Here is a 22,426-nt window from a genome sequence, read left to right on the forward strand (position 1 = left end):
CATTCCCTGCCATCCTTCTGCTGAGAAGACACTGAAGAGCCCAGCCTGTCTCCAGCTTCCCCAGCCCGCTGCTCCAAGCCAGCCCCTAGCCATTGGATCACATCCTTCAAGTCCGTCCCAGATCCCGGCACCCAGATCTGTTTCTCATTCTTGAATAGGAGGCAAAACTATATGAATTTTAATTTGATAGCCTTGAACCTGCTGTCCAAAGCCACACTCACTCCTATAAGCTAGAAAAGAAGTCTGCTTATTTTATTAATGAGTTCAGAGTAAGGTGTGGCATCAATCATAGCAGCAAGGAGATCAGGAGAAGGAGAGGGATGGGGGGAGAGAGAGAGAGAGAGACCCAAGAGTCAGGTCCTAGCAGAGCTCAAGGGAGGAGTCTCCCAGATTCACTGGGCCCGGGGAATGACAGAAGAGTCTGGATCACAGGGCCTCTTCCGAATGGCTGGCTGCTCCCTCCCTCCATGCTGGCCTTCAGAAGGGTGGCCCAGGTGCTCCTTACGCAGCCCTGCTTCCAGGTCAGAGGAAGTCTGCCATCCCTGGGGGGTGGCTGCGGGTTTCCAGGGAGCCTGCAGGCTGCTGTGTCTCAGATGGTTCCCGGCATGACGATCAGGAGGGTGGAGCCGCAGCTCACTGGCTTCTAGGGGTGAATTTGTTTTCTCCTCTGAACTTCAGAAGAAGGTCCTGTGGGGAAGAGGAACAAACCAGGCGGGTGCAGGCCTGCGGGCGGGCACTCAGCAGAGGGCGAGGCCAATGGCAGGGAGCACACACGGCACCCCCAGAGGCACAAAGCACTGCCGGTTTCCGGATGCCCCTCTCGGTGCAGGCCCCGAGCAGCCACACCCCAGCCATAGCCGTGGCATACAGGAGCCAGGGAGGGAGCAGGAGGGACACCAGGGATGAGGTAAGACAAAGGGGCTGAGGTCCCTCGAAAAACAGCAGATGGCAAGTGACGGAAAACATAGGGCCACTGAGGCCACCCCGCCAGCCACAGGCACAGTTGAGGTCAACTGACTTGGGAGCATGAGGCTCTAATGTTCTGAGAAACTTGTAACCAAAAAGTTAGCACATCCAGGCTTCGGTCTGCCCCAGAAGCTGCCAGCTGTGGGCTTTAGGCCACACCAAACCCCAGGTTCACGGCCACCTACCAGCTCTGTCCATGGGCACCGTCCTGTCACAGGGCAGGAAATACATCCCAAAGCTGGGCTCCACAGTGTCCCACAGGTAGAGTCCAGAGTCAAGGGGGAGGGAAGACGCCAAGGACAGTCTGGTCTGAGCCGGGCTCAGGCCACAGGTCACAACAGGACATGGACCAGTCAGATAGGCCAGCCCTGGTTCTCTGGACCAGCCTCAGTTGCTTCTAAACTGCCCCGGCTCTACTCCAGGACAGTGTCCTGGTGGAGCTCCGAGGGGTGGGCTCACAGGGAAGGGGACATCCAGGCTGTGCTTCCTTTGGGCTCTCTCAGCCCATCATACCTGGTTTGAGGCGCTGCCTGTGCCCAGCAGAGAATGGTGCTCACTGCTCTATCCTGCTCAGGGGGTGTGGTGGGGACCCAGGGCAGATCCCCAGGCCTGTGGTGAGTGAGGATACCCAGATCTCAAGCATGCTACAAACTGGGCTCTGCTCGGCTTTGCTGAGCAGGAGGGCCTCTGAGTCCCACAGAATTGCAGCGTCATCACCAGCAGGCCCAGGTGGCACTTCAGGGATGGCACATCCCCCAGACACCAGTTCAAAGAACGTGCTGACAGCGTGGGCAGCAGACGGCCACGACATGCAGCCCACCTGCCTATTCACCGTGGGGGCTGCCGGGCTCCGGTTGCAGGAGGAACCCATGTCTTAGCACGGGAGCACGGTCTTCAAGGAGCTTTCGGACTGGCTGGGGGCTTTTGGCTGCAGAAGAGGGAAGAGAGGGGCTACATACGCAGAGCGGAGCAGGAAACACAAAACAGGGCTTGGTTACTCCAGGCAGAGCGCCTCTGGACTTCTCCCTTCACTGGGCTCCCGCTTTGGGTCTTGCCTGGACCCTGGGTTCCAGAATTAGTTGCTACAAGACCTTGATTTCTCTCTAGGACATAGAGGACTCAGCCTCTGCTGGGATGGGGAGCGAGCAGGCACAGCTGTGACAGGCAAGCAGGGAGGTGGGGGAGGTGCTGTAAAGAAGTGAGGATGAAGGCCAAGAGAAGGGGGAGAGTGATGAAGGCGAGAAGGATGCAGGGGAGAGGAGTGAATGGGAGAGAGATGGGCAGGAAGGATGGGGGAGTGGGAGGGAGGGAGAAGAGAGACAGAATGAGACAGAGAGATATGCACAGAGACAGGAATGAAACACACACAAAGACAGGCCCTGGACCAAGGAAAACCTGCAGGGTGGGGCCGAAGCCTATGGCCCTGGCTACATGAGGTAAAGGAACTAAGGATCAGGAAGACCCTCCAGAGAACAAAAGACACCGAAGTCTTTAAACTAGCTGGTGATGGGGCTGGAGACGAAGGGCTGCTTGGAAAGTCAGAAATCTGAGGCTTTGTCCCTACTTCATTGTTTACTGGGCCTGTTTTCCAGATGGAAAGAAGAATTTGAACAAGACGGACTTGCAGACCGCTCTGGCAATACTTGAGGACTGTGACTTTGTTCTAGGCTTGTTCTAGACGGGGAGCTTTCTAGGATCAGTTATTACTAGATGTTGTGTGCTTGGGCCATTCCTTCAAGCTGGAAGAGGGCTGGGGCTGGGGTGAGAGAAAGTGGCCAAGATTCCGGACGAGGAGGAAGACAGCAGAGTGGGCCAGGCCCCCGCACACACTTACAGCTCATCGTCATACTCCTTGGGGGGACAGACGGCGATGACAAGGTCGATCCAGTCCTGTGGGGAGAAGCTGTGTGACTCTGGGGCATGCTCAGTGGTCGCGGTGTGTCTGCCCCTGACACTCCATTCTCATGCCTGGGCACTTTGGCCCAGGCCCAGCCAGCTGGGATCTTCTCCCCATGGGAAGGTGGGCCCAGGTGGGGCTGGAGGTCCTCCTGGTCCAGAGGACTCTCACGGTGCAATCCTTTGGTCTGGGGATGATTCCAGTCCCTGAGGTTTCAGAACCACTGAGACCAGAGTTGCCAGGTCCTTAAATGACACCAGATTCCCAAATGGTGATCTGTGGACCGCAGTCAGGCAAAAACCACAGAATCACTCAGGAAATTTCTCCAAATTCTAGATTCATGGACTTGGTCCCCAGAAGTCTGAGGTTAGGTCCTGGGAAACAGCATTTTCAACAAACTCCTTAGGTCATTCTGATGCACAGCCAATCAGGGAACTTCAGGCTCTTTCTGCTCCTAACATTTAAATCCCCTCAATGGCACCACCTCCATCCTTATCTTGCTCCTCACTGTCCATCCTTGGCTTGGGTATCTCCAACACAAATTCTGTGGAATATCATTAGGCCCCTCTACCACGTAATCGTTCCTGATATTGAACTGAAATCTCTCTGTGGGACCTCCCTCCATCCAATCCGGTTCTGCCCTCAAAATCACAGAAAACACTCTGTTCCCTCCACCCTAATGCAGCACTTCAGATAATCAGAGACAGTCATCATGTTACCCGTAAGTCTTGTCTTCTCCACATCCCTTCATGGGGGTCCCAGGCCCATCTGGTCAGCATCCTCGGCACTGAACTTAATAGCTCAGGCTCGGCTGCCTGCATACAGTTGCACAGGTTGTGCACTGCACAACATGAGTGGGCACCATTCACACTGTAGTCTGTAGGAGGGCACCCCCTCTGATTGTGCAGTGCACAGCCTGGGAGACCTTACATGGCAGTCCTGACCCAGGTGGGTGTCTCATAAGCCAGAGCAGACTGCCACCAGCCCCTCCTCCATTCTGGGCCCTCTACTTCTGTTAATGCTTTCTAGTAGCCCCAAGCACTCTTTTGATTCCTGTTTGGCATGTACTTAATGAAAACTTTAAGTCTTTTTCTTGAGTGGGTTGCCACATCCGGTCTGGTGAAGTCTATTTATGCTACTTGGTTTTTGGACTCAAGGTCAGAAACTGACTTTGTGAATTCTGTTTTGTCAGATTAAGATCACTGGCCAGATAGGATATGTGGGTGTCACCCAAGAGTTACCTGGACCTTGGATATCTGCCCTGGGATGGGGCACCCCGACTGTAAGGTCTGGCTGAAGAGGCCAGGGTTTGAGGCAGGCAGACCAAGGAGGGAAGAAGGGAGGGGGGTTGTTCTTACCCCTTGATTCCAGGCTTTCTGCAAGGCGGCCTCAGCCTCAGCCAAGGTGTAGTCTGTCACGATCTTGCCATTGATGGCCATGATCTCATCCCCTTTCACAATGCCACCTGCAGGAAAGGAAGGCTGACATGCAACTGGGCTGTACGCGGAAAACAGGGCATCACTGTAGGGCCACAGAAGGGCCTGACTCTTGGATTCAGAAAGCTCATATAGGTTCAGAAAGCATGAGGGGAAACAATTGACCAGGTTACTCAAGGGCAGCACTTCCTTCCCACCCCATCCACATGCCCTCCCCTGAGCTCAGCAGAATCAGGACACCAGTGATGAATTACTGCCAACCCAACTTTTGTCCCTCTGACTGCAGAGGAAGGCTGACCTGCATTTCCGGTGAGGTTAACCAGAAACACAAGCTACTTCTGTGAGCCCTCCCTCTCTGTGCTTCAGCCATTCTGGTTGGTTTTAGGTCCCCGAGCCCGAGTTCTTTCCTGCCTCAGAGCCTTCACATGCTGTTTCACCTGGAGCACTTGCCTTCACTCTTTCCTCATTTGTTCCAAGTCTGAGATAAAACCCTTGAGAGGTCTTCTCTGACTCACCCCCCACACTCAGTCTCAAGTGGATCTTTGCTATTATCCTCTCATAACATAGTATTCTCCTGGTCTTTTCCTGTACAGCATTTTCACAATTTGTAATCATATATCTATTTGTTGACTGGTGCTCTCCCCTATCAGACCGTCAGCTCCATAAGGGCAGGGATTGTATTTTTGATTCACCACCACGTATCCAGTGCTTAATGAAATACCTAAAACAAAATAGGAATTCAACAGATAGTTCTTGAATGAATGAGTGTGGCTGAAGGTGTTCCTGGATAAGTGGACCTATGATCTGATAAGTTTGAGAAAAGCTGGTTATAAACTAAATAGAAGTACTTGCTGCAGGACTTGTCAGAGCCTTGAATATACTAATACAGTATGCTTGAGTATCCTGATATGCATTGTGCCTCTCCAAGAAGTTGATTATGCGTGGTTTCCCCACACATCTTCAACTTCAGAGCCTCTTCTTATTTTTTTGAGGACTTTCTCCCAGTCCTGGTGTCCACGGAACATTCTGTGTTATGTTGACACAGCTTACCCAGGAGCCTCGTGGACACGAAGGCCTACCAGACTGTGGTGTGTGCTACTGAAGATGGTGGCTGTGGTGGCTTAAAACACATGTGCTCCTGGGGGAGTTTCACCAGCTGCTTGTATGTCCAAGCAGTGTGGGACCAAACTGTAGACAGCAGCTTCTTCTGGACAGTGGGCCCGGGGAGAGGCAGCTTTCACATTTTCATTTTGTACAAACCCAAGATGGAGCCGCAGGGCCAATAAGACAGTGCTTGGGCTGGGGCTTCATAAGGAGGGGAGGGCCCAGGAAGTCACCCAGCCATCCTGGTGCTCTTTCCCTGCTAGACATGGCAGACAGGTGGGGCTGAGCATCGACCCTTCCCTCAGCTGGTGCAGGAAAGGAGGGCAGAGGAGGAGGCTGTGAGCCAGGTGGGCAGAGGTGGGCCCCGGCAGCTGCCTGGTTGAGCAGGACCCCGTCCTACGGCAGAAATGAAGGCTCAGAGTGTGGCTGTGAGGGGTGAGCTCATGAAGGCCATGGGAGGCTGAGCTGGACTCACCCTAGTAACTCACAGAAGCCTGGCTGCCACCGTGGCCAGGTCCCCTTGCCATCACTCCACCTCCTTCGTCAGGCCTGCACCGCCCTTTGTTCTCACCTCAGCTTGTGGGAGAGACTCCAGCCTAGCACTGTCGAGAAGGGATCTGACCCCGGGCTCCCTGCAAGGGTGTGTGGTGGTTCGTCGCTCAGTCATGTACGACTCTTTCTGACCCCATGGACTGTAGCCCACCAGGCTCCCCTGTTCATGGGATTTCTTAGGCAAGAATACTGGAGTGGGTTGCCATGCCCTCCTCCAGAGGATCTTCTCTACTCAGGGATCAAACCTTGGTCTCCTGCATTGCAGGCAAATTCTTTACCATCTGAGCTACCAGGGAAGCCCTCTTTGGCCTGTAAAGGGACTCCTCCTTCAAGGACATCTATTCCTCCACAAGGAGTCAGGAGTACTGAAAAGCTGCCGGACTGGAAGAAGAATTCATTAGCGGTGGCATTTTGGACACTGACACATGAATGGGCTGATCATTTGAAGCATGAGTCTGTGCTGGGTCCACAGAGGCTACACTCATTAGCAGGGGGTGTTTTTTTGTTGGTAAGAGGATCAAGACAAAGCAAGAAGATCTGCTGCAGAAGGTCCCAAGCTGGGTGGCACTTGTGCTGGCCAGTAAAGCAAAGGACCAAACAGTTGTGTCCAAGTGCTGCCTCCACTGCTACTGGCTGCAGGCCCTGAACCCTTCCTGTGCCTCAGTTTCCTGAGATGTGAAATGAGAGTGATAACCAGACCTACTCTCAGGGTTGTATACGGATTAAACAGGTTAATGCACATGAAATACTTAGACACAGGCTATATGCAGGTACTTAGAATAACATCTGGTGCAAGGCTAGTTCTGGACAGATGTTAGCTCTTATCGTTGTTAAAAGCACAGGTAAAGTTTCAGCGGTTTCTTTCTTGCCTTTACTTGTATGGTCCTCTCTGTCTGGAAAGCTCCTTCTCTCCTTCTCAAGGCAAGCATTGACTTACCTTTAAAGGCTCAGCTCAGGTATCACCGTCACAGGGAGCCCTCCAGGCTGCCCTCTTTCCCTCAGTGGGTTAGGCCCTCAGGGTTCCCACAGCTTCCCTCTACCCTCTCAGTCCTTGGCCAGCCTGCAGCACACCACACTGGTACAGTCAGCATTCGGTGATTCTGAGGATGTTTCCACCCCTAAACAGGGAGCCCTTGGAGGGCAGAGTGGTGTCTGCGTGGCTCTTTGCTCGCAGATCCCAAAACCATCGTGTGCCTGCAGGGAACATGTGGGACTGGTGGATGGATCCAGCGGGCAGAGCATTCCTGAGAGCTGTCAGCCCGCTCCCAGCAGGCTGCTGTTTGCTTTCCTGGAGGAGCCGGTATAACCATCACACCATCCCCAAACCTGAGCACGGCTGGTCCCCACTCACCATGCCTCTCAGCAGCTCCACCCTCGTAAACAGCGGAGACAACCACCTTCCCGATCGGGGAGTCCACGCCGCCTTCCAGGGCCAGGTCTAAAGCTCCCTCCTGATGAGAGGGAAACAGGCCTTTGGAGCTAAGCAGACAACAGACTGTGGGCACCTGGGCACCCAGGACCCTCTTGTCGGGGCCACAGAGAGGGCAGGAGAAGTCATGGGGGGCAATGACGGGCAGTGCCGTCAGCAAGAAAATCGGATGTGAGCACCAAGTGGGGCCTGGGCACGTGGTCCCACCAGAGGAAGGGGTGTCCCCAGGGGGGCGGAGGAGAGTGGGGATCTGAGAAGTCACCCAGGAGTCACTTTGAGAGTAGGAGAAACAAGGGACCAAGACAGGAGGGGGCAGGGACAGAGAAGAGTGGTCCCCGCCCAACCTCCGTGTGCCCCATACCTTCTTAATGCGCAGGAGCCGGACGTCCTTCCCCATGATCTGCTCCGGGGTGAACTAGAGGAAGAAGACGGAGTGAAGGATGCAGGTGGGGGCAGGGGTGGGAGCGAAAGCCAGGCACCTGTGGGACTTTGGGCCCTGGAGAAGGGATGGACAAGGGGGCCCTGCCCACCCCACTCCTATCAGTCATCAACTGGGGGCCCCATGGACACCCGTACACAGAGATGGTTTGTCCCTGGGATTGTTGTGAGGACTGGGGGACAGCATGCCAGGTGTCACCAGCACAGTGCCTGGTACACAGTTAGTGCTCAGCAAGTGTAACTATTGTTATAAAGCACACACACACACACTTCACAGTGGAATGCTGTTTGAAAGAAGCCTTCACAGGCAAGAGCCTCCTTGGGGCTCTTCGCAGCCCCTAACTCATCCCCAGGACCCTCAGAGCCCAGAAGGCATCGCCACCAAATAGACCACAACCCCCCGCCCCCTGCTCCTGGGCTTACTCCCCAGGGGAGGAGAGTCATCTCTCACCATGGAGTAGGGGTCGAAGCCTTCCTCATATTTCCGGAAATCCTGGAAGCAAAGAGAGCGTGTAAGGGCTTCGGGCTCCTCCAGGGGCACTGCAGGAAATAAGCTTAGGGTGAAGGAGGACAGCAAATGGCGGGAGGCAGGGAGAGAGCGGCGGGGTAAGGGGGCAGCTGCGGCCAGCATGGGGCACGTGGGGAGGAGGCTGGTCACCCCAGCAGCCAGAGCATCTATGTCTGGGAGAAGCAGGAAGCTTGGGAAGCATTTGAAGGACCCCAGCCCTGGACCCTGCACTGTTCTGGAGGGGTGGGCATCTGTGGCTGGCAGGGGCACCTGCTGATGTCAAGGTGGTCTGGGCAGCCTTGCTGAAGGTTGCCTTGCCCACAGCTTTAGGTCTTTCAAGCCCTTTCTCAGTCCCTCCAAGCCCACCGGAATCCAGGTCGAGGTTCTGGGGGTGAAGCCAAGCTTTTCTCCACCCACTGCTCTAGCCCCTAAATAAGGACGATACAGCTTAGGGGTCTTCCTGTGGAAACCAGCTACAGCATGATGGGCATGGGGAAGGGACATAAGGCACCCAGAGGAAAAGGGGGTGTCTGTGCTTGCCCAGTACCCAGTACCATTCTTCATGTCATGCTTATCTAGAAGGCAAGGCTCCTCCAGAACTCTAGCCAAGGGAGGAGGAGGGAGGCCCTCAGTTCAGAGGATTTGGCTTAGTGGGCGCTGTGGGGACAACATCCCCAAGAAGTAGAAATAAAGTGATGAGAAGAGAGAAGGGGAAGCAGAGTCAGAAAGCACAGTCTTTCCAGGAGTCTCACACAGGCAGTGGGAGCCCAGGATCCACAGACTGAGGGGCTGGGCACCCCAAGCCTCAGTCAGTCCCCTTGGCAAGGTGGGTGCAAAGGAGAAGCCCTGTGACCGATGCCCATACATGCTTTGTTGAGTGGAGCCATCCCCCAGCACACAGTCACTTGGGCCATACTGAGTCCCCTGGGGCCTGTGGTTGGCATCATGGGTGGCCACAGCCCCCTCCATGCCCAGCATGGAACAACCAAGCTCAGGGCACAAGACAGGGGCCAGAGAGCAGCAGACAGGTCCCTGGGCATCTGCCTCCCCTGCCTCCTCATGAGCCTTCATCACTCAGGCTCACCCCCAAAGAGCCTGGGGGTCTCCAGCCCGGCCCAGCTGAGGCCACTCCCAGGCTGGCATGTGGGTGTCAGGGCAGCAGAGAGAGAAACGGGTGCAGCAAATCCATGGGCAAGAAGGGAAACGGCAGGACGTGGAGTCAATTCTCTTTTACCAAGAGGTCTCTGCCTACCCATGGCTGTTTCTTCTGGAAAACTGAGCTGTGCTGGCCAGGGGTCTCCCTCTTTCCTTCCCTCTGAGAATCTGCTCTCAGCCACAGGCCAGACGGCAAGGACTTGTGCCTTGCATGAATTCAGATGAGAGATCTATAACCAACTAGCGCCGGTCAGCCCTTGAAGAGGGAGTTAGCCCTTCATCCAACAGACTGGAGACACTGGGACCCAGAGAGGTGACATTCACGCCCAAGAGGGAGGTAGAGGATTTAGGAGCCTGACTGTGGAGCCTGACCTCTTAGGTTAAATTCCAACCCAAGGTCTGACACTGGCTGTGCCACCAAAGGCATGATTCCCAATCTCTCTGCATCTACAAAATGGGGATGATATAAGCGGTTACTTCCTAGATTCTGGTAAAGATTAAAAGAGTTAAAATACATAAAGTAGTTATAAACAGTGCTTGGCACAGGACACCTTGGGTACCTGTCACTGCCCAGTGGGTTGGGGACAGCCTCCTTAGAAGGCCCTCCTGTCTCACTGTACAGCTGATACCTCCCCTTCCTTCCCTGCCTGCAGTCTGTTTCAGCCTGTAGTCAGATATTAGGCTATTGGTGAGCATGTTGGTGGGCTTCCTGAGTAGCTCAGTGGTAAAGAATTTGCCTGTCAATGCAGGAAACACAGAAGACATGGGTTCAGACCCTGGGTTGGGAAGATCCCCTGGAGGAGGAAATGGCAACCCACTCCAATATTCTCGCCTGGAGAATCCCATGGACAGAGCCTGGCAGGCTACTACAGTGCATGGGGTGGCAAAGAGTCAGGCATGTCTGAGCATGCACACACGAGGATGCTAGCTGTAAGATCTCCATCTTGGGCTCTTTCACCGGCAATGGCTAAACCAACGGCTGGCTCTGACGGTATAAGCTCCAGGAGGTGGGATGACAAATGGTTGCCTGCCTGAACCCACTCAGGGACCAGCAAGGACTTCTGTGGGCCCCGTGCACAGGTGTGCCCCTGCAGATAGAGGTCCTTGGGCCCCACTTTCTTCCTGATGCGGGTTTGGGGCCAAGTGGGGTTTGTTGAAGCTGTGATCTGCCTTGAGAAGGAAAGGAGGGGCAGGGGCAGGGAAATGCCTCAGGCAGTGCTTTCTCTCTAGGCTGCAGCAAGCAGCCATCTTGGCCTCTGTGACACTCTGAGCGTTCCCTCTTCCTGCTCCTCTACGAACAAACGGCAGCAAAAGAGGTGAGTGGCCAGGGACCTGCGGCCTTCTCAGCTTGGGCATGGAGTCCCACCCCAGGGTTCCCACCTTATATGAGAACCCCCAGCCCGGAGCCACAGGGAATGGGGGACACAGTCTTGGCCTGAGGCTGCCAGCAGATGGTGCCTGGGGCCCCCTTGGAGCTGACAGGCACCCCCAGAGAGGTCGGAGCGGGAGGGGCAGAAGGAGGTGCAAAGGTCCACAGACACATGACGAGGATCCTTTACTTGTCGGAACGCTGTCTGATAAACCACCATCCTCTTCAACATCTCCTGTGGCTGCCAGAGGGGAAAAGAAGAAAATCTATGCTGGACTCTCCCAATAGGTCTCATCTGCCCCCTGGTGCCAGGCCTTGGGCCTGCCAGCCTGAAGCTGCCTGGCCAACATCCTTCCCCAGACAGACACAGCCTGGTTTATGGTGGAGGGGGCCTCAACACCCCCAGACACAGCAGCTACCAGTCCCAGGCAAGCAGATACCACCCCTTGTCATCAGCCTGAAAACGCAATGCGGAGGCGTCTGCAGGCTGTCATGGGAGAGTGAACTTTCGCTCTTTGGGGAGCTAAGAGGACAGCTAAAACTCAAAGTAAGTATCAAAGTGGCCCCACCCTGACATTTGGATAGGCTTTCCTTGAGAGGGGAATATAAAGTCTAGCACGGCTCTTCCCACCATGGGTGGGCGGCCTGTCAGTGGCTGGCACCCCTGGAGGGGGTGCACCTGGTCCCAGTTTGCTCAGCCATGGGTGACGGGAGTGGGAGGGTAGACCATCCCCCTCCCCCCAGGACCACACCCCACACTCCCAGCCCCAGTGAGGAGTGAGGCGAGAAATGGAGAAGGGAAATGGGTCAGCTTTGCTCACTGCCCCATCTGAGGGTGACCCACCATAGGCCTTAGGGGCTCAGGCCAGGGCAACTGGAAGTGCTGTAGGTTTTGACAAAATGGCATGGAGATAAGAACTTGGGCTTTGGAGTCTGAAAGACTGGCGTAAATAGTCAGACTTGGCTCTGCCTTAGACAACCTACTTAACCTCTCTAAGCCTCAGTTTCCTCAAGTGTTGAACAGGGGTAGCAAAGGAACCATCTCACTGGACTATTGAGAGGATTAAATGGGGCCTTACAGAGCCTGACACATGGAGGCTGATAATAATCAGTCCTGTTATTATTTTTACTTTGAGGTGGCGCTCTAGGCCGGTTGATCAACTGAGGAACGGGAATTTCACTGGTTGTGGCAACACCCACCTATACCCACATGGATTCACCGCCTGGCTAATGAGAAGGTTATTAGCCTTACAAAGAGCTATTACAAACTCTGATGTGAGTTTGAATCCCACCTCGCTTTTCCTCTAGAGGCAGCAGCAGCAGCCAGGGGAGACAGCCCATGTCCACTCCTCTGAAGCAGCCTGGCAAGGGACCTGAGGGGCTTACCAGGACCTCGGATTTCACAGGTGGCCTGTAGACATAGTTGGACTCCTGGTGGACCATGACAGGCTTGGAGATGGTGGACACGCCAGGGCCTCGTGGAGGCTGTGGGCTTGGGCAGAATGTCTACAGGGGTTAGTTTAAAGAGAGGCCCACGTGAGGTCATGAGGTGGGCGACCCAAGCCGACCACGGCACTTTGACACAAAGGCAAATTCACACCATGCACTGAGCCAGCCTGGCCCACTCGCCCTGCGGGATGTCCTAGTTGTGTGACCTTCAGCAGAGGGACAAGAAGTCCATCGGCCACAGTGTGTCCTGAGGCTACAGAAACGTTTGGGTGGTTCCGAGGAATCAGGGACTTGAGCTGCAGCCTGTTGCGGGGGCGCCAGCGGGCACTGTCACTTACAGGATACTTTCAAGGCTCCCCCTCAGTGGCCACGTGTGCCATCCATCCCCTTCTCTTTCTAAGGAGGAGCTGCAGTCCCCGGACTGCACACGCAGCGTCTGCTGCTCCTGGTGGGTGGGCACAGAGGCCCTGGAGGCGGGGGCTGGGAGGGCGGACCAGTAAGCACAGCATCAGGAGAGCTGATGCAACATGTCTTCTTGGCTCTGACCCACTTGATCATCTTGGGCAAGACAAATCGGGTCACAGCCCTGCCTCGAACCCTTCACGGGTCCTCATTGCCTACCAAGCTCCTTGGATCAGCCCCCAGGGGCTTCTCTACCTTCCTTGGCAATCTCATCCCTCACTCCTTGCCCTCCTCACGCTGACTAGGTTGAGGCTTCCTTGCCTTGAGGCTTTTGCACATGCTCTTGCCTCCTGCTTTACCTGCCCAGGTGCCGGCTTGGGTGTCACCACCTTTGGGGACCATTCCTTGAGCTTTTCCTCCCCACCCCTCCTGCGTTTCCCTCATCTGTCATGGTGTTCGGGCATTTCCTGCCGACTTGGCTGTCCTCCCACCAGACTCAGGACTGGGCTGTCCATCTTGTGCTGGCTCTCAGTGCCCAGCACAGCGTCTGGCATAGAGTAGGAGTCACTAAACAGGTTACATGAGTAAATGAAGGACTTAGTAGGTAAGTGGACGCATGGGGCTGGGGGCGGACAGTGCCCTGGAAACCTTCCCCTGGCAGGTGCCTGTGCGGCGGACACGGGGGTTTGTTTCCACCACCCGAGACCTGCTGGGGGCAGGGCTGACTGTGCAGACGTGTGATGCCACACGTCCTACTGAAGCACTGATGACCCTCACCCGAGCATGCAGGGAGGAGGAGGATGGGCAGGGTCAGTGGTGCATGGACCCAAGTGCTGATGCAGGAGAGATGAAGCTCACCAAGACAGCTCACCCCCAACCTTTGTGGCTTTTATGTCACTTAAGGCATTTAGGGTCCAGTTCTTCAGAGGCTCCTTGTGTGGGGGGAGCTTTTAATTTTCTCTCTGCTCTGATCAGGAACTAACAGTGGGAAACTTCATGATGACTGGAGGAATTCGAGAAAGGGGGACCTGGCTTTGAATCTTGACCCTAACTCAGAAGGTTGCAGTTTACCTCTGACCTCCTGTTCGCAGCTTCACCCAAATTTTCTTGTATCCTGATCTGTCACTGATCACAGGTACTATCTATTGAGCGCCTTCTATGTGCTCCAAGTATTAACTTAGAATGAGTTCATGTGTTAATTCACTTGATCCTCGTATTAAGTAGGTGCCGTTAGCATTCCCATTTTACAGATGAGAAAACTCAGGCTCAGACAGATGAGGCAGTGCATGCCCAAAGTCATAGAGCCAGCGACTGAGCCAGGATCCAAACCTGGGTAGCTCCTTCTCGCCATTGCTACGTCCATGGCACCTGCAATAGCCTTCTCCCATCCTACATGTATCACTATCCCCCAAGGCTTAGCTCTAAAGAGGTGCCGTCAACCTTCCATTAGAATGAATCCCTCCCATAGCACCTAGCCTGTGCTGCTGCTATAGCTGATTCCTGCCTGGTCAGCTGTTAATCCTTTAGCTGAATCCTGGAGAGCACAACTGTGCCAACTGTCTCTGTGCAGTCTTCAGCTCTGCTCCCTGCACCCTGCCACCACGGCCCCAACACAGAAGCACAGGGAAGGTGCTCAGCTGATTACTGAGCTGAATACATGGAGCAGAAGCTGCTGCCCATCTTGGTGGGTGGCCCCCTCAAGAAGGATGTTGGCTTCTGTGCCAGAACCTGCTCTGGCTGGGCCTGGGGGCAAGACATCCTGGCAATGCCAGACTTCTGTCAGGGCTCAGGACCCCACTGGGAGTGCCTCTGAGAGCCCCCTGCTGGCAGTTGCAGCCTTGTCAGCATCTGGCACTTTCTTCGTTCCCAAATTCCTTCCTCCAAGCACTCCCGAATGCTCTGAGATGCTTAGTCTGCACTTCATGCAGGCACCCAAACCCGTGCAGCAAAGGTTAATAAAAATAGCTGATCAGGTACTACTGACTACCCTGCCCTCAAACCCCACTCTTAGTCGACATGAGTTGCTGTAGTTCTGACTCAAGTCTTCCCTTACAGCTACTGGAGCAGAGAACTATTTCGTTTTTCCCTCTCAGGGATCAAAGCTCTGTGTCTTCACTGTGGATTGCCTCTTAGTCTTTGGCTAAAGAACAATTAATGAGGAATATGTCTTTTTGAGAAAGATCACTGTTCTGCCTGCTGACATCCAAGAAAAAGGGCCCTAATCTTTTAGCTGCAAATTTGGAGCTTTCTAGGAGCTATCCATTTTCATTTTTTTCCGTAGCTGGCAGTTGGCCAGAAATTTCTGGGTATTATGCTTCAAGCTAATATAGTTGGCTAGTGTCATAGAAAAAGGTTTGGTAATGTCTTAATACTTCAGTGGACCGACGGTGTTATCACCTCATTTACAGAGCCTAATACCGCTCCCCTGTTAAACAGAGGATTCATTCACCACATTCAAGGCTTCCTGAGCTAATAACAAGAAAGGACTACCTGGCATATAAATAGAGCTCTGGCTCTTCATTAACATAACCTTGCAAGTGCTACAGTGAAGGTTACCAGCGATACTAGCCAAGAGGAGCAGAGAGAACAATCAACACTGATACACTGTTGCTCATCCCAAGTATCATAGGCAATTCACCATACCATGCAGCACTTCAGAATCAGCAGAAGCCACAGACATGCAGGAAGTCCACAACTGCAGGCTGGGGAGCCAGTGCCTGGAAAAGGGGCTGGGGTGATGTTTCCTCCCATCTGCACTCACAGGAGCAGAGGAGGGCGTGGGAAACAGCAGCCCGGCCCACTCTTCCTGCTTCCCTGCATCGCATGCGGAACAGAGGCAGTACCTTCTGGGTGGGTGGGAAGCTCCGATCGGGGACGGGAGAGTTGGCAGGCTTCCCACTGTGGTTCTTGGCCTCCCAGTCCTCTGCTGGATTGCCTGTCTCCCCAGCGCGGAAGGGGTGGTTGCCCAGCGCTTCTTCCAGTGCCGAGGGCAGTGGGCGGGTGGGAGTGAGGTCTTGGGTGGGAATGGAGGGCGGGGGAGGGATGGGAATGGGGGGTGGGGTGCGCTGCACCCAGGGTGAGGAAGAGGCACTCACGCGGCCCGATGAGGGCAGGACAGGGGGCGCGGGGACCTTGGAGGGTGGGTTGGAGGGTGGAGGGTGAGGCATCACAGGCAAGGCAGAGGCACTCTTGGGGGGATAGTAGAACATGTCCAAGGGGATGTCATCCAGGTCAGTGGTGTGCAGGTGCAGGCCGCCTGCGAAGCGTCTCAGGGGCGGGGCCAGGGGAGACACAGAGGGCGGGGGAGGGGGGGGCCCTGTGGTCATCTGGGGGTGGCAAGGAAGCTCTGTCACTGAGGAGCGCCCCACTTCACAATACACCGAGTCTAATGCTCATCTGTTTCTCTTGCTGCTGGAGACCCACCACCCTCAAACCCGAACCTTGGAAGCAGAGGGGCAGTCAATTCTCTGCCACTTGGGTGCCCAGCTGACCCCATACCAGGCGGCCAGTAGGGGGTACCCAAACCGCCGGGAGCGATGAAAAGGCAAGCATACAATCCATCATCTGAACTGGAGTGCACGCGACAGGGAGACGCACACTCCTGATAACTACGCCAGGACAGCAGGCCTCACGGATCATTTCTGATGGGCTGGGACTTAGAGGTCACTCTGGAAATAAGCCCAGAAATACAGACACACCTCCCTCCTCAAGAGGGGAGCATGGAGCGGGCTGGTCAGCGGCCCTGGAGGGTGAAGCTTGCCAGTGGCCAGGCTGCCTCCCGCTGTCCCCAGGGTGGGTGGTTCCAAAGGCAGCAGGAGGGTCTACTAGACAGAAGGGCTCTGGGAAGGGCTCTGTTACCTCTGAAATCTCATTATCAGCAGAGGAAATCTGCTCAAGGCGTGTCTGACAGAGCCTTTCCACCCAATACTGAATCTTTTCCGACTCCTCAAGGTCTTCCCGCTCTGTCTCAGATACCTGGGACCCAAGGCCAGAGCAAAATGGAGAGGGCAGAGGGCACACTGAGTCACATGTGGGTGGCACACTCAAGTCAACAGTTCAAAGCACTTCTTAAAAAACCCAGAGTACTGCTGAATGTGTCAACTACCTAGAAAAAGCCCCAGGCTTATTCCACCTGGCCCCAGTGGAGGGGAAATAAGAGAGAGAGGGGTTGGGGTGTTAGCTTACAGCAGGTGTAGGCAGAATTCGAGAAGGGGCATATGCCTTTCATGGGATTAGCTGTCTTTAGGATTCCCACAAACTCTGAGGCTCTTAGGATTTTCCAAAAATGGTCCTTTTGTAGGTACATTCCAAGAGTCCAGCTTTACTGTTTGTTTCTTTATCCCCTCATTCCAGGCTGCCTTGTCCTCAGGAGCACAAGCTCAATGTTATCTTTAATTCTGTAGCTAATTTGTTCTAATGTCAAATCTAATGCATTTCACATTTTCCAGGATTTCTCTGGTTTTGTAATCTAATCAGCTTGGCATTCTGATTCTCAGAAGCCTTAAAGAGAAGCATAACCTGAGTTGGTGATGGCGGGGGCGGGGTGGGCAGGGAGCTCAAACTGACCCAGATCTAATGACAGGTGAGTAGAAGGCTAACATCAGATCTACAGTCTGGGCAGAAGGGTTAGCCTCAGACTCAAACCCTGAGCAGGGAGGCCAGCCTTACGGCCATATCAAGGAGGAGAGGCCTAGCCTTGTGCTCAGTCTGTGGGGGTGGGGATTGAGGACAGACACAGACCTTTAACCATGTGCATGGAGACCAACCTGAGACCCACAGTCTGGGCAGAGGGGCCAACTCCTGAGCAAGGAGGTGAGTCTCGATCCCAAACATACACACCTTAGCCAGAAGCTAGTCTCACGCTGGGGAGGTGGGAAGATTTCACCCTCCAGCCTGGGGAGGGGGCTGGGCTCACTCCATCCTCAGACTCCATCTGGGAACAGCTACTCTAGCTGGTTCCCCGAAAGCATGGTGGGGACCAACCAAACTGTCCCAGGGATGCTCCCTGGCCTGGGAGCAGGACACATCATACCTCCTGGGCCAGCCGGTTGATCTTCAGTTGCTTTTCCTTCTCCAGCATTTCCTCTTTCTCTTTGTAAAGCTTCTGCTCAAACTCCAGTTCCTTCTTATTCTTTCTCAACTCCTGAAGGCTACCATACTTGGCTTTCTTCTTATCCTTTCCTTTCTGAGCAGATGTGGCATCGTTTATGCAAGGGTTACAAGGCAGTGTTAACACTGGCACGGCACAGCAGACAGGGCATCCAGACAACAGCAGGCACCTCCCCGCCACGAGTCCCTGTCCTCGCTCTGCTCAGCCACACTCGGCACTGGGCTCCGGGTTTAGAACAGGCAGGATGCTGCTACCCAGCACAGAGTAAGACACACTTCCTGTGTCAGCCAGAAGAACTAGCTCACTGGTTCACTAACAAGCTGTGTGACCTTGGTTAAGCTCCTTAACCTCTCTGGGCCTGGTTTATCTCACCTCCAAAATGGGGCAAAGACAGGTTTGCCATCTAGAGCCAATGAAACATCTATGAAAGCACTTTGTAAGCTTCCAAGTGCCGTATTTTAAAAAGGCACTGTATTTATTTCCCAGTGTCTGGGCATAGGCCTTCTCCATTATCGGGATGTTCAGACACCACAGATGCATCCTGGTAGATTCTAGAGAAAGTCTGAGACAGCTGGCTAAGCCTCATTTATAGAGATTCTCTGTCCTGAGCTAAAGGAGAAGGGGGCAGCCTCAGACCTGGAAGCCCAGAGCCAAGGACATCAATTTTGTCCTGCTGCTTTAACTCCGGACCTTTTCCTCCTGCAGAGTCCAAACCCACTGTTTCCTCTGAACTAGGTGGACTAGGGAGAAACTACAGGACTGGGAGTTGGTGTGGAGGGGCAGGTAGGAAGGATGGCCCGCAGGGTTCCAGAGGATTCAGGGCAGGCGGTGGGGGGTGGGGGGAGGTGCAGAGATGAAGGGCAAATGGACTTCTTTCTCCTGTTTGAATTAGCCCACAAAGTCTACTTTCCTGGCTGCTTCTCCCATGGGCTTGCAGGGAAGCCAAGGAGTAAAGAACGAAGAGAATTAAGACTTATGGACTGCCTGTGTGCCAAGAGGTTTATACTGCTTATCCCATCCATGGGGCTTCCCTGGTGGCTCAGATGGTAAAGAATCTGCCTGCAATGCAGAAGACCCAGGTTCAATCTCCCTTCTCTTGATGAAGGTGAAGTCCCTTGCCTGGTGTCAAACATCTAGCAAGTGGTGGTGCCAGAATTTGGACTACAGTCTTCCAGGTCCCACAGTTTCCCCACTGCAACCTGATGAGCTGGGGCAAGGGGAGCATGGCAGGAGGGCGTATCGGCCCCTCGTATAGCATGGAGGACAGGGGCCAGGAAACGGGGAAGGAGGAAACCCGCACGTTCACTGAACTCGCCCTCGCCCTCCCAGGCCTTCCTGGGTGGGGCCTGCTCTCAGAACTCCTGAATCATCCCATCATTCAAGGCCAGGAATGAGAAATTGAGTTTCCCAGCAATGGACACATAACTTTGTTCACAGCTAGAGGGGCCTGATGGATGATTATGGACCTGTGACCGAGTCATTCTGTCTCCCTTCCTAAAGACTACAACCACCTCTGTGGACAGGTGCTTTGGAGATGGTCCCCCATCTAGCAGATGGGGGCCCCACTCTCAGAGCAGTCTATGAGCCACTTGAGAAAATGGTTTTCACTGCTTCAGAGCCCTGCTTGGTTCCTTCTCACCTGGTTCACTAGACTCTTGGCTCAGTTGATAGATGACTCTCTACCCTCACATTATGGATTCAGACAACTCCTCAGGAGGAGTCAGAACCATTCTGCCCAATGGCAGCTTGCTAGACGAAGGGCATGACCTCCCACAGGGACCATCATAATAGGCATGGCCATTCTACTGCTTTTAAAAAAAAAAAACCAAAAACAAACAAACAAAAAAAAACACCAGTGTTAAGATTTTAGAGCTAGGGCTCCTGGATAGGGAGGGAGCTGTGACAGTTTCGGTCCCATCTCCAAGAAAAGAGCACCTGCTTACTGATGCAGAAAGGCAAGCTGCCCCATAGCGTTGCATAGTGATCTCATAGCAGCCTTCTCCGTATGGGTTACTTAGCTGTGTGTGAATCTGCCTCTCTTGCCAGATGGCAGGCTCCTACCAGGAGGGTTGTTCTGCATAATTTACTCAAGCAGTCCCGGGGAAAGGACTCAGTCAGGACCACAAAGCCTTCAGGCACTGGAATAGACTTTGTGAGGCCACATGCCTGGGCTTCTTGAGCCCCAGGGGGCCCAGGAAGACTCTGAATCTTTTCAAATAAGGGGAATTTTGTGCATTGCTGATCACGGCCATCAAAGGCCACTTGTAATACCTGGGGACTTGGTTCTAGCTGCTTGGAGACAAAGCATCTTATATAACTCTAGAAAAAAAACTGTCAGTTTTTTTTCAGAGTCAGCATGAGGGACATAATTCTGTTGTCCTTTAGCGGTCAGTTAAATTCACTGCAAATGTTCCTTCTGGTCCAGACCGAGAGGACAGGCAGATGGGGGTGGGGGATGCTCTTGCTTCTACCGTCACGTAATTTTTCTCTCTTTTGGAAATGAAATGAAAACCAAAACACAAGTGATTTCTGGAGTGACTAGACTAATGAGTAGAGGAAAACAGGCTTTCCTCTTTACCAACAGCGATCCTCAAGTGCTACGATTTCTGATGGGAGGTGTGTGTGAAGGAGACAGTAGTTCTTTTAGATTTACCTAGTTATTAGTGTTTGGAAAAGAATTTACCTGTAAATCTCCTTTTATTATTTTTTCAAGTAAAATCCTCTGGGGGGGGGGGCGTGTGTGTGTGTGTGTGTGTGTGTGTGTTATCCTGTCTAGTAGAGATAGTATGTATATAGAGAAGAATTAGAAATTGAACCCAGTGAAATATCATAAGCCATAGAGTCAGCCTGTAAGATGAAAAGGACAGCCTATGAGACCAAGACCTTTCTGAGAGAGGGGCAGTGTAGAAAGGGATCCCCTGAGATGCTCTGTTGTGCTTATTCAATGCCATACACATCATTATCTGTGCTCCTAAGGTAAAGACATTTACCCCTGTCAAGAGTAATACTGCCATCTATTATCTTAACAGTACCATGTTACAGGAAGGGGGTGGTTGTTTCCAGCACATCAGATATTCCCATTTTCCAGACAGGGAGATGCTACATATCATCAAGGTCACCCAGCTGCCAGTGCTTTGGTTTCTGGGGAACTGACATCCTGCCAGAAAGAGCCAGTCTAATGATAACACCTAAATTAGTTCACCCAGATTTATGCTGATGCCTGATTTCCAAATACCAAGTCATTCTGAATGTCCAATCTACAAATATTAACAGCAGCATTTTCATAATCAAATGCCAAAGTGGCTTAGGAAAAAAAAAAAAAAAAGAGGGAGCTTTATGGGGTCTGGAGATATAGGAATAAGATTTAGAGAGAAAACTCAAGGCCCCAGAGGCCAGAAAAATGCATTATCCTGGGCACATGCAGGGAAATTTCTAGGATAGAGCTAGGATTGGTGCACCTTTGAATCCAGCCTGAGGCAGAAAAATCCCCACCCTGGAGCCAGTCTGTGTCTGGTGCAGTCAGCCTCATAACCTGTCCTGCATGCACCCAATTGGATTTTTCACTCTCTCTGACCTTGGCTTCTGCTCTTAGCCTCTGGTTCTACTTGACAGAGAAACAAAGCAGAAGATTCCTGCCATGGCTCTGCCCTGCCCCGTGCCCAGTGGGCCTGGTGCCGACCTAGCAGAGCCTGATGGTACCTGGGAAGATCTCCACCTGTGAGTACTTCCCCCACGGTGCCCCTGTGAGAGCGTCCTGTCCTGTGACATCAGGCATCAGAGAGGCACAGAGGGGGTTAGCCCCCCCCAGTAAACAGGTGGTCACACTGTTGAGAGGCAACAGGAAAAGAAACAATGGGAAAGGTCAAAACCCACAGCAAACTCAGCTGCCAACAGCACTCAGTCCTGGCCTACCTTCCGGATGCTGGGGAATTTGCCATCGTATCGATAAAACCAGCCAAAGGCTATAAGAACACAGAGAACAAAGTGATGAGATGCAGATCAGCTTAACCAGGGCATCCACAGGCAGCAGCCGGGAGCTGGGTTCCCAAGGAACGTGTGGCTTTGTGAGCTGAAAGCAGCCCCGGCAAATTCAACAGCCGAACCACACCCTCTGCCTGACTCTCCACTTACCTGGCCTCACCCAGGTTGTAAAGCAGGCCCAAGACAACCCGAGAAACGGCCCGATTCCCAGGCCCTGGGCCGCTGTCAACTGCCTCCCCCTGGACACTGGCTTCAGAAGTCAGTGCCAGAAAGTCCAAGACAAAGCCCCTTGTAGAAGGATGAGCTTTTCCCCATCACAGCCACAGTCTGCAAACACAAAGCCCCATTGAGTGAGGCCTCTCCTAACTGGTGTCGGGTCCCTCCATCCAAGAAACAACCTAAAACAAAAGGGAGCCTGGGTCTCTGCCTAGAACGACTGTCAGACAGGACAAAATGGTCTTGCCTCACAGTGTAGTCCATGTCCTCAGGTTTTAATGTCGAAAGAGGAGACTCTGCAGGGTGTGGGGAGGGTGTCAGCCCTGGGAAGGATGCTCAGGTAGCAGTGGGCAGAAGAACTGCCCCCAGAAAAGCATATCCCCATCCAGGCCAGATCCACAGCCCCTGCCTTCC

The 22,426-nt window shown here is 53.5% G+C and overlaps 1 protein-coding gene across 3 annotated transcripts in view; it reads right to left on the bottom strand.

The window, feature by feature from the left end:
• Positions 227–22,426, bottom strand: part of USH1C (USH1 protein network component harmonin) — a 49,165-nt gene continuing 26,965 nt past the window's right edge. Inside the window, exons 15-27 of one of the 3 annotated variants that reach the window (XM_018059616.1) lie at positions 21,728–21,777; positions 17,738–17,890; positions 16,564–16,680; positions 15,549–16,031; positions 12,241–12,360; positions 11,045–11,095; positions 8,274–8,315; positions 7,746–7,799; positions 7,307–7,406; positions 4,222–4,328; positions 3,755–3,757; positions 2,801–2,856; positions 227–1,917 (exon numbers count right to left, since the gene is read on the bottom strand). In XM_018059616.1, coding sequence (XP_017915105.1) covers positions 1,791–1,917; positions 2,801–2,856; positions 3,755–3,757; positions 4,222–4,328; positions 7,307–7,406; positions 7,746–7,799; positions 8,274–8,315; positions 11,045–11,095; positions 12,241–12,360; positions 15,549–16,031; positions 16,564–16,680; positions 17,738–17,890; positions 21,728–21,777 — 1,463 coding nt within the window. In that variant the 3' untranslated portion in view covers positions 227–1,790. The remainder of the gene's footprint in view (positions 1,918–2,800; positions 2,857–3,754; positions 3,758–4,221; positions 4,329–7,306; positions 7,407–7,745; positions 7,800–8,273; positions 8,316–11,044; positions 11,096–12,240; positions 12,361–15,548; positions 16,032–16,563; positions 16,681–17,737; positions 17,891–21,727; positions 21,778–22,426) is intronic. The other 2 variants (XM_018059615.1, XM_018059614.1) reach the window with 2 other exon arrangements.

The sequence above is a fragment of the Capra hircus genome, chromosome 15 (genome assembly GCF_001704415.2).
Source record: "Capra hircus breed San Clemente chromosome 15, ASM170441v1, whole genome shotgun sequence".
In the NCBI taxonomy this organism is placed as follows: domain Eukaryota; kingdom Metazoa; phylum Chordata; class Mammalia; order Artiodactyla; family Bovidae; genus Capra; species Capra hircus.